The sequence below is a fragment of the Ahaetulla prasina genome, chromosome 1 (assembly GCF_028640845.1).
Source record: "Ahaetulla prasina isolate Xishuangbanna chromosome 1, ASM2864084v1, whole genome shotgun sequence".
In the NCBI taxonomy this organism is placed as follows: domain Eukaryota; kingdom Metazoa; phylum Chordata; class Lepidosauria; order Squamata; family Colubridae; genus Ahaetulla; species Ahaetulla prasina.
The window spans coordinates 102614241-102626606 of record NC_080539.1 but is presented as its reverse complement, the minus strand read 5'-3'; the positions used below and the strand labels follow the sequence as shown (position 1 = coordinate 102626606).

The window sequence follows — 12366 nt, the reverse complement described above, 5'->3', positions numbered from 1 at the left end:
TGTAATATATAAATAATCCTATTGATAAAAAGATTTACCGTATATACTCGAATATAAGCCGATCCGAGTATAAGCCGAGGTCCCCAATTTTACCCCAAAAACTGGGGTAAACTGGGGACTCGAGTATAAGCCGAGGGTGGGAAATGAGGCACCTACCGGTTGGGGAAACCCTCCCTCCCTCAGCTGAGAAGGCTGGCGGCCCCCGCCCGCCCTCTCACTGCACCGGCAGGGCTTCCCGCTACCGTCCGGTAAAATGTGAAAAAGAAAAACAAAACTCGGTATAAGCCGATATATCGAGTATAAGCCGAGGGCTTAAAAAACAAAACTCGAGTATAAGCCGTATAGACCCGAGTATAAGCCGAGGGGACGTTTTTCAGCACAAAAAACGTGCTGAAAAACTCGGCTTATACTCGAGTATATACGGTAGTTCACATGCTATTCAGAACAGAAATATCCTTTGAAATAATAATAATAATAATAATAATAATAATAATAATAATAATAATAATAATAATTAAAATTAGACAGTACAAACAACAAATAAAGAGATAAACAGACTTTCCTGATTTCAGGATATAATCCTTCAGAGCTGTGTGTTTATCAGCTTCATTATAATGGTTTTTTAGAAGCTGCCTGGGCTAGCAATCAGAAATTACAGTAATTGCAAGGTACCTCTACAAGGTAAGGCAAATAACCATGTTTAAGCACAATGCCAATTCCTAATTTTCCTTGAGTTCATGAAATGGGACATAATCGTTTTAGTTTCCTTTAAAAAATAAAGTAAGCCTGTTACTCTATCATAACACAACAACCATTTTCTCTTGCAAAGATATCTTTGGAAGAATCAGAATAATTTCATCCAAAAGCTTAATGGTAGTTCTCCCCAGATCTAGAAATTTGGAGAAGTGTCCCAAATGTTGCAGAAAGAAACATCCAAATAGAAGGGATTTGGGCTTGTTTTTTCTTAGAAACTGGAATGGGGACATAAATAACTCTGGATTTGCAAGCTGTGGTGCGTATAATATGGTTGTTTGGATTTTGCATATTGTCATTTGGGAATCCAATCTTTGTGACTTGCAAAACAAAGTTTACTAACACGAACCCTTCTTCTGAACAGTGCCATACCACAAGGTGTGCCTTTTTGATTTGTGGCCTCTGGAGTACCCCTCCCCCCAAGCCGCTGAAATTCAATTGGCCCTGACTTGTTGGCCATTAGAAAGACCTTGGAACTGGGATGGGTAAATTCCCGTTAGGAAGGGTATAATTGAGAGCCAGGTTGCCCATTATTATTATTAGCTGTTGAATTTTTACCCTGCTTGTTTTCTGTTGGGTGGGCAACCATACAAATTATTTAATATTAAATAATCAAGCAAGCTCCCATCTATCTGGGGTCCAAAAGAAGTATGACTTAGCACGATTCTTTTGGATCACAAAAGGATGACAACTTGCTTGCTTGATTTATTTATTTATTTAATATTAAAATAAATGTTTATATGCTCCATCAATTTCCTTCAGCAAAGGCAAGTTCACTTTTTCCTCCTGTTATTATGTCTTAGGAAAAGAAATTGTAACATCACTCCTGAACAGCATAGATCCTCTGATGGTGATGAGAAGCAAATTAAAATCCACACAGGCAATTATTAGGCCAAATGAAGGTATATAAAACCATTCCAAGTTTTTGAGTTTCAATAACTCTTCAAAGCAACCTGGATTAAAAAAAAATACAACCGATAAAGAGTTTTATTTTCTATTCTTCCTTTGACCTATATTCTGAAGTAGATACTGTCATATTCTTAGAGAGACAAAATAAAATGATTGCTTAACATTTGTTATTAGTATTGTTATTATTCGCATTAGCATTAGATTTTCTGCCATGGTGATCCTAAGCCTGGATGAGAAAGGAGGAAATTTGGGCATCAGTTTAGTAACCATCCCTGTAAAAATTATAATCACTACAGAAACAGCAATAACAATCTCTATTGTTATTATACAGTATAAAGAATGTAAACACTGTACACAAAAGCAATGAAACACAATACAGCCATTCCTTGTTTAGTGACTATCTCGGTTAGCGACCATTTGCAAATACAACTGTAATAAAAAGCTCACTTTCTGACCAATGCATATATTTACAACTAAGTTTGTATGCTTGACCACAATACATTTCAGAGTGAAAGTAATACTGGTACACCTTATGGAAGACATCATCTGAATGAGATGGTACGAACCAATAATATTCCCAGTATATATCTCTCTCTCTGTCAGGTATTCACTTAGCAACTATTTTGCTTAATGACCTGGTTGTTGGAAATGGAACAAGGAATGGGTCTACAGCAGGGGTATCAAACTGGGGGCCCTTGTGCCATACCCACCCCGGCTCCACAAAGGCAAAAAACATCACAATATGTCCTGTGACACAATCGAGTTTGACACCTGTGGTCTACAGCTTTGGGAGATAATAGCCTTTCCTTCACTGGTTCTATCTAGATTTAAAGGCTGGATGGCAACTCTTGTCTGGGAAGCTGTAGTCACAGAATCTGCACTGAGCAGCGGATTTGACCCGAAGATTTTCAAGATTCATCCCATTTTCAAGATTCATCCCAATCCCTTCATTTTGTGGTTCTATGAATCTACTTGATAACAAAGTAAAAATTGGAGAGGCTGTTTTCTCTCTGGTTACCAGAGAGGACAGATCCTGGCTTTTCTTGCTAATATGTTCTTCTTAGAAGCTGGGATACAGTTTCTCAGTAGTACTTTTCTCCTGCCTGAGGGATAAAGCTTTTCTTCAAGCTCTCTGACTAATGGTTGAGAGACAGTAATCACAGAAATACAGATGTTGGGAGCCCAGAGAGATAATCTAATTTAATTTCCAATCCCATGGTATGTATGCATCTGAATTAAGAGGTCGAGAATGTGATTACAAGTCAAATTCAACAACTGCTCCCTTCATCAATTGCCTACAACAGCAACAAAGCAGTGCTTGAATGGATTGTAATGCCATTCTGCTTCTTTTCAGACAGGCATAGCAAAGTCTGCCTAGAAATTTTCATTTCCCTTCTTCGTGTCCTTTGAAATTATTGTTTTCTCCTATTCCAGGGGTGTCAAACTTGTGACACGTTGGCGTCACATGACATATCAAAGCTTTTTCCCCTTTGCTAAAATGGGGGTGGCTGTGGCCAGCGCATGATGCATCTGGCCCGTGGGCCGCGAGTTTGACACCCCGGTCCTATTCCAATGAACACAGCAGCAAATATTTCCTTTGCTCTTATTTAGCCATCTCACTGCTTCAATCAGTGCCCATTCACAGGTGTGAAAGCGATTAAAAAGTAACTTTACGACCAATATTAGCATTTACCAACTTTGCAGATCTGTAAAGCAAAGGAAGCTGGAGTAAGATCGTAAGTGTTTTGCTTAACAACCAAGTTATGGTCGGTAAATGAGGACTACATATAATAGGCTTAAAAATTTCATCAGCAAAAAAATATTTAATACGATTCTTACATGAATTGTCAGAATGCAGCACTTTAATGTGTGTGTTTTTCAAAAAAAGCTACAATATTAATCAGATGTCTCATAGTTTTTAAACAAACCAGTGAGCTTTTTAAAAGTTGAATTAGAAAGATAGGTAAAAGAATTTAAACTTGCCACAATATTAAATACATCTTCTTTGCATTTGTACTAACTAGAACAGTGATGGCTAACCTTTTTGCCATTGCATGCCCAAAAAGGGGAGGAGTGTGGGGGGATTACACGCATGCATGCCCACACCCATAAATCTATGCGCCCTGACCCCCATGCATGCACCCACACCCTGCTTTTGGCACGTGATGGCCTGGTAGGTCTGATAGGCCCATTTTTTGCTCTCCCAAGGCTCCAGAGCCTTTCTAGGAGCCTGGGGAGGTTGAAAACAGCTTCCCCCCCTCCTCTCCCAGCCATATCGGTGGGCATGTGAGCTCAGCTCCAGCGCGCACATCAAGCCTTCTGGACCCACCAGAAGTCAGGAAGCCTCCGGAGGGGCTCTGGGGGCTGGGAAAGACCCATCTTTGCTCTCTCCAGGCTCCAGAGCCTTTCTAGAAGCCTGGGAAGGGTGAAAACGGCCTTCCCCACCCCCCTGGAGGTCAGAAACGGCCTGTTTGCCAACTTCCAGTGGGACTGGAAGTCCCATTTTTCGCTCTCCCCAGGCTCCAGAGCTAAATGATTGCACCTGTTGATAGTAACATTTAGAGAATTTTGGCATCCTTCTGGCAATATGTCAACATACTAAAAAAAAACCTGGTCTTAATTTATTGCATGAGCAACTAGAACTTTCCCCCTTCTGATAAGCAACTTTTCTTGAACTTGCAGTGTGAAAATACAGATACAAATACAGATAGTATTCAACTGTAGTTGATTTACAACTACAGTTGAAACCAGAATTTCCATCACTAAGCAAGGTGTTAAATGAGTCATACCCAATTTTATAAAGATTTTTGCCAAGATTGTCATGTGAATCACTGCAATTATTAAGTGAATCACAGAATTGTTAAGCAAATCCTGCTTCTCCTATTGACTTAGCTTGCTGAAAATGAGCTGGGAAGGTTTGCAAATGGTGATCACATGACCCCAGTATGCTGTAACCATCATAAATACATGCCAGTTGCCAAGTGCCTAAATTTTGTTCATATGGTCAACAGGATGCTGTGATAGTTGTAAGTATGGAACCTGTTGTAAATCTCTTTCTTCACTGCCATTGTAATTTCAAATGTTCACTAAATGAATGGTTCCAGGTCAAGGACTACCCATAGTAACAGATATGAAATATACTAGATATATTTCTTGGTAAATTTTGGAACTGACCATGTACATCCATAAATGAATCTTAAAAATTAACTATTACAAAAAGCAAATATTTCTTGCTATGTTTGTCAAATAATAACAACAAAGCTCCCAGTCTGAATTGAAATTGCTTGATGAAAAGCAAAAGATTAAGGTTTGTAAAACTAGCCAGATAAACACAGGATTTGGAGCTCTTATATAAACTTATTCTCTAATTAGACATCAGAAACAGATGGTTTATTCAACATTGTGGGCTGCTGCCCTGCATTCAAATAGATATTTTGGTTACGTCACATGTTATATCTTGATACACTTCCCCTTTGAGATGTTTTTCTTTATGTTTGTTTTTAAATCTGCTTCTACAAATATATATTTTTTTTTGTACACCACCCAGAGTCTCTTTGTCGGAGAAGGGCAGCTATGTAAACTTGATAAACACATAGGTACGTCAGGGTAGATAGATGATAGATAACAATAGCACTTAAGACTTATATACCACTTCACAGTGCTTTTACAGTCCTCTCTACATGGTTTACAGAGTCAGCATATTGCCCCCAACAATCTGGGCCCTTATTTTACCAACCTCAGAAGGATGGAAGGCTGAGTCAACCTTGAGCCTGGTGAGATTCGAACTGTTAAATTGCAGTCAGTCAGCAGAAGTAGCCTGCAGTACTACATTCTAACCACTGGACCACCTCGGCTCAGATAGGTAGGCAGGTAGGTAAAAACCATAGATATTTTAGTTTGAACCGCAAAGTGATATACAAGGCTTCATAGCTGCTGACAGAAGAGCTGATGAACTGCACTCACTCACTGAATACTGAAATATCAACTTACTATACAGGCAATCCTTGACTTATGATTAACTGAACTCTCAACTACAGTTGTAAGACCATATCTGATTTTATGACTTTTTTTGCAGTGGTTAATAAATGAATGTTGCACTCATTTAGTGAATCCGTTGGTCTCTACGGTGCATTTTTTTGCTAAAAACTGGAAATAAATGCTAGTTTCTGGCAAAATAGTTTCTGCTAGTTTCTGTAAATCATGGACATGTGATTGCAGGATGCTGCAAATGCCGTAAATGTGGGTCAGGTTTTTGACTACCCAAAATGGGATCATGTTATTGTGGGGGAGATGGCTGCTGAAACTTTGAATCTGGGTCCAAAGCAGGGGTGAAATTCACTTACCTTCCCCATCGGTTTGCAAATGTGTGCGTCCACGCATGCGCAAAGCTTTCTGCACATGAGCAAAGGCTTAAAATGTTGTAAAAAAGCGACATCATCATGTCCGTGTGAGTGGGTGGAGCCTCCCACAGCCGCCGCTACCAGTTTGCCTGAGCCGAATAGAACTGGCTGAATTTCATCCCTGGTCCAAAGTTTCTGGAGTCCACTTTAACTCTGAACTATCTCTAAGTGACTGGTGTAAGTCAAGGACTACATGTACCGGTATATTGGATTGGAAGAGTGCCAATCCAACTACGGAGTTTTCTTTTAAAAAGAAATATAAAACACAACACTGCATGTCTGGAAAGGTTTAAACACAGTAATAAGTAACATTTCCATTGAAATTTCAAAGCAAAATTGAAATAATATTGAGAAATAAGGCCAGGACAACGTTGTTATTTCATGGCCAAACCTGCAGCTCTTTTTCAAAAGGGCCAAACTCAAGTCAGGTCTTGTAAAGATTGTGCTTTATTGTGGAAAAACATTTTAATCCATTCTTTGCATGAAGAAACAGGCTTGTTAGTTACTTTCTCCCCAACCCCACCCACAACTGCCAACCCATCACCAAATGGCAGGCAGGGATGTGCAGGTTGATGGATTTCCAAGTAAGGCGGCAATCACACGGCATAATAACCATAATAACCACAACCATAATAATAAACAGTAATCCATCAATTGGAAAATATACTTTCAATCCTTAAACTCCTAGGCACATTCTATTTGAAAGGGATTTAATGAATAGTCCATTGGATTCCTCCACGTAGTCCATTTCTTTCGGTTTCTATCTTTTTGCCATGGTCTTCCCCATCATTTACTGGCTCGTTTCCCTTGGCAAACGTTTTTGGGTGGAACTCCAAATGAATTCTTCTAGTCTGAACTTCTTGTATCGAGATATACCGTATGACCAGCGTTTACTTGCCTACCTACCTACCTACCTGCCTCTCACTCGCACATAACACTACAGAGACCTGGTCGGTCTGCACTCACCTTCCGGCCTAACCCAACGCGCTTCACCTCATGTCACGGCGAGAGAAAGGAAACCGTCCACTCTTGAGAGATTAGCCGCTAATCGGATTAGGAGTTCTTACCCAGGGCTCCCTTCCCTTGCTTTATTCCCCTTGTGCAGCGCCTGGAGGAAATCCAATCGCCGCTGTAAACAACAAACTCCACGAAAGGAAAGGCGGCTTTCTTAAGTCCGAAGGCGAAGCTTAAGCGCCTCCTCGTTGCTGTCGCAAGTCCAGCCTCTGAGCCGTGCCTTCCTCCTCCCTTCCTTTCACTTGCTCTTTGCTTAGCACTGTCGCCAAGGCCTGGCAGGAGAGAGAGAGAGAGAAAGAGAAGGGGTGGGTGCGGGTGGAGGAGGAAGCGGGCGGGGAGCCCAGCATTGCCGAGGGAGCACAGAATCAAAACAAGCGAGACACGCCTTTTCCCTGGCTTGCATTTCTTCCGCGGCGAGGCGTCCGTGGACGCGCGCCCGCGCGTGTGAGTGTGTGTGTGTGTGAGTGAGTGTGAGCGTGCATGCATGCGACAGGGCCGCGGTGCGTGAGCGAAGGACGAGTGTGCTGCTCCGCCTGACAATGGAGCTGCAATAGGCGGGGGTCGGCGGGGGTAGCAGCAGCAGCACCAGAGGCAGCAGCACTGCCACCAAGAGCCGCCGCCGCCGCCTCCTCAGCCTTCCCGCTGCGACCCGCTCCTCCTCCTCCTCCTCCTCCTCCCTTGGCGATGCCGAACCAGAAGAGTAACAAGGGCAAGAAGAACAAGCGCGCTAACAGCAGCGGGGACGAGCAGGAAAATGGAGCCCTGGCCGCGACAGGAGCTGCGGGCGCCGGAGGAGTCCTGGCCGCCGTGGCCGCGGTCGGAGCAAGCGGGCCCGTGGTGGCTGCAGGAGGTGGAGGAAGCTCCGGGGGAGCGACGGCGGCGACGGGCTCGGCTTCGGGCGACTCTAAAAACGGTAGGAACATCTCCGGGACAGAGATGTAGGAAGAGAGAGCGAGCGAGCCAGGAAGCAGGCGTGCGGCGTACAGCCACCAAACTTCACTCACTGGCTCCTTTTTTTTTTTTTTTTTGCTTTTTCTTCCCTGTTTTACCGGATGGGCAGAGCCGGAGGCGCCCCTGTTAATAATGGGAGAGCCGCCGGGCCTTCGATGGCGCAGCAGCCCTTGGATGGGAGAAGCGGAGCGGGCCAGCATGCAGATGAGCCAAAGGGAAGCGCGGCCTTTCTCTTCCTTGGCTTGAGTTGCACCGCCAGCGCTCACGGGCGCGCGGCCTGCCACCGCCGGGTCTCGGGAGTGGGAACTTCGAACGGCTTGGCCGGGCTGAAAAAAGAGCCCGCTTGCCCGGCCCACGTGCCCTTTCCCCGCTCTCTGCCCCCCCCCCCGAAAGGTTGTGCGGGGACGTGGGGCCCCCAAAGACGGGCTGCATAATCCCGTGTGTGTTGTCCCCCCCCTCCCCAAACGTTGCATTTGCGGTGTAAGGAGAGCGTGTGGGTTTGGGTTTGGGTGTTTTTGTGTGTGTGTACCTTCTGACGGATTTCCTCCTGTCTCTTTCTCCGCCCCCGCAATAAGCTAATTTCTGGGGAAATTTAGAAAACTCTTTTTATGCCCTCGCTGTTCGTGTCCAAAAAGCGAAGTTACACTGAGGAGTGGAGACGCGTCTCTCTCCTTTAAAAAGACGGACGAGAAAAAGCCCATGCTGTGGCATACCGTACATAAAAGTCACCCCCAAATAAAGGTGCAGAAAAAGGAGATTCCCCCCCCCCCCGTCTCAAGTATCATATCTTACTTTCGCTTTAACACAGCCAGCATGTTTTGCTTGAAAATATGCTCTGATCAAGTTGGAGTCTCAGTAGTTGGACTCAGCTGGGTAGGAAGTGTCATATGTTCAAGCCTGTCTTCACTACCTCTGTGAAGAGATGGGTCTTGTTTATGTGCATGGCTTGTAGTGTTTCCCTCATTGACCACTCAAATCTTTCTGAAATTGCTCTGCTCCCCAAGTGCATGCTTAGCAGCCTGTCATGTCCCACACAATTGTGAGCTTAGTGTCTATGGGGAATGACCCCTCTCAGCTTTATTCAGATATCAGAATTATAATAGCTAGATGTTTCTATTTTTTTTAAAAAGACAGAATAGGTTGCTGATGACAGACTTCTATATTTGCCACAGGATAGTTTGCACGGTAGCGGAGCTTAGCTGCAGCTGTGCCATCATCTCACTCTATCAACCTGCCTACAACCTAAAATAAAGTGAAACAAAAAAATTGTCCTCCCTGCTCTTCACTCTCTCCACTGAAATAAGTTAGAGAAAGAGGGGAAAAATCTATTAATCATCTTATGAGCCTTTCAAATGCTTCAGCTTCCCTCTTTTTCTCTTTAAACTGGGAGCCTATTTTGTGAGTGCAGAATGTAGGTACCCAATATTTAAAAAAATTGGCATGTGTGAAACATTTTCCTACTTTCTTTTGGTGGCTGCCAGGTTAGTTTTGTGTGTTGGTGTTATAAGAACAAGCTTTTTTGTTTTGCTTTGTGTTTGAAAAATGTTACGAGAAAATTTTCACCAGAGAATTCTTATTTTCATGCTAGTCCTTGCTGGAATGTGCAAAACACTGCAAATACTTGGGCAAATAATGATCTCTGAGGAATTTGAAATAATAGGTGTTTTGTCTCTGCCTATGACAGTGAAATAGAGGATATACATCTGAAAATACAGTTTTCTGTTCATAGCAAAACAAAATTTAAATTCTGCAGTCTCCTAGGAATAACTTCCGGTGCAATGCCTGCTAGTGATGAAATGTAGCAATCTGATATTTTGTACTAAATTTAGGATACATGCTGATGCTCAGCACTTTTGGATGAAATCTAATAATGTATAGATAACTATTTTTATATCCTAGTAAGAATATATTCCCAGACATTGGCACTTGTTAACTTGTTTGTTAACTGACAAAAACATAAAAAGAGGGTGTAAAAATATTAAATCTTTATATACTGTTAAATCTTTTAAAATCAGAGGACTCATGGATTCTTGGCTAACTCTCAAGCAGTTGCTGTCTGTAGTCACTGTAGTCAAACTCTTTTCAGTTTGAAAGATGTTATTGTAATAGCTTTGATATAACTGGAACTTTTTTTGTTTAGTTTTATGAATAATTTTATAGAAGAAATATACTAAAATGGGGCCAACATGGCTTTGGAAGATACATAAAAGTCATCAAAATACTAGCGTGACCCTTATAGACTTGGTGGAATCCTGAAAATTTCAGGTTGCATTCTGCAAGAAGCTGCTACTTTTCACAGCAGACAAAATACATATAAAAATATTGTCATAAAAATATTTGAAGTGGAAACATATTGAAAACAAATCAGGAGGAGATCGAATCCATTTGTTTTTCCGAATATCTTCATTTCAAAGACCACGACTCTGAACATCAAGTAAATTACTATATTTTTCTGGAACAGACTTGTATTTTAAAATTTTGGTTTATGGTTTTTTTAAGTACAAAATGTGCCTTTTTAATATTATGAATTGTATTTACAGAAGAGATGGGGAAGTATGTCCAAGCTGTAGATCTAGAACCTGATTAGTGGGAAGGTAATTAGATCAAAGTGACTATAAATTATATCTTGCTTAATTACTTGAGTGAGGGTTGTAAGAATACATAGCAAGTACAAGTTTGAAATAAGAGTTTCAATACATAAATCTATTTAACTTATAGACTTATAGATTGCTTAATGTTGCTGTCTCAAATATTTAATGTATTACTTGTGATGTCTGTAAATGTATGATCTATGTTTCTTAAACCTAGGAATTTATTAGAAGGTGTTTAATTTCTTAATTTTCAAGAATAATTAATTTTTTGTATTTAAGTGAACATAGTTCTAAAAACTCATAACTTGGTTCTCAGGTAACTTGTGGAGAATGGAGTTATACAGTAGTATGATTTAATTTCTTTATTTGGAAATTATAATTTTGTATTTTATTAGCTCAAATGTAATTTTTATGTGCAGCTACCTGCATATTGTATAATCCTATTACATAGGTTTATAATCTCTTAATTTTCTCTATCCAACCCATTTTCTATAAGCTCCCTTGCATATGAAAAGTTTGTACAATAGGTCATCTGATAGAGCTTTGCATGACTCTTCATTTTGAATCGCATTACTTTTAAAGAATATCTGAAAGAAAATGACATGTGCTTTAATTGACAGCAATGTGAATTACAAAAACTTGTTCAAAATAGTTTTTGAAGCATACACAGGCATGTCAACTACATATTTGCAAATGGTTCAAAAGTATACAGGCCTTTGAAATGGCTGCACCAAACTTGTTCAAATTAGTTGTTGGAGATACATTGGAGTAAAGTGAGCATGTGAAGACTTGCTAATTCTTTCATCAGAATTCTTTCATAATATTGCAAAACTGAAAATATCCAAATAAGTAAAGTTTGCTTGTCTTTTTGGTGAAAGAACCCAGACCCATAATATTTGACTGTATAAATTACATAAAATTTTGCTTTCAGTATTCATTATGTTATTTGATTTTATTATGAAAATTGATGCATATTTTTATCACAAACTTTAATATAAAGACAATTCCCAAGTTATGTAAGTGTTGACTTATGTAACTCTGGCATTATGCAATAGGGTGAGACCACTATCTGTGCATGAGCAGAATGGCATATAATCCTATGTGTAAAAATTGGTTAAGACAGATTTAAGATTTATTGCTAATTTCATGGTATTGAAAATAGAACAATGTACTTTCCAGTTTAGTCACAAAATTATTTGTCCAAAGTGGAGTGATTTAGCTTTGGAATGTTGTGCTTTTACTTGGTACAGATTGACCTTGGCATTTCAGAAGTGACTTACACATTTCCTGAAATATATCATAGAGAACAGGAAGTTGCTTGAATTACATTTTCAGCCTTTGGAAAATAGACTTGGAGAGCTTTTGTAGACATTAGGTCCAACACTGAAATGGGTTTTCTAGAGGTGCATAGCAATATGCCATATATTGTTCCCACAAAGGCTTTGACTGGCTAGCCAGAACCCCTTCAAAAGTAGCTATAGATTTTGCAATTGTTTGCCTAATAGAAGAAGAAAATTATTATTGTTATATGTAAACCTATGCACTAATATGTTGACCAACAAATTTTTAATCAAAATGCCATGAAAAATGCCACCTGAGGATAAGTCAAACTTTGGAATTTTCTCAAGTTTTAATTTTCATAATTGGATAATCCATAAGTGGCACTTTTTCAGTTAAAAATGTAAGAGTTTATTTATCTGTAGATGGGCTTATAGTATATGTGAAAATAAATGGGATACACAGGCAGT

The 12366-nt window shown here is 40.5% G+C and overlaps 1 protein-coding gene across 4 annotated transcripts in view; it reads left to right on the top strand.

Annotated features, from left to right (window-relative positions):
- The first annotated feature begins 7070 nt into the window (after positions 1-7070).
- Positions 7071-12366, top strand: part of HECA (hdc homolog, cell cycle regulator) — a 76843-nt gene continuing 71547 nt past the window's right edge. For all 4 annotated transcript variants that reach the window (XR_009153620.1, XM_058170697.1, XM_058170717.1 and 1 more), the window contains exon 1: positions 7071-7989. Coding sequence is in view for 3 of the 4 variants with exons in the window: in XM_058170697.1 (XP_058026680.1) it covers positions 7761-7989 (229 nt within the window). In the remaining variant the exon portion in view is untranslated. The remainder of the gene's footprint in view (positions 7990-12366) is intronic.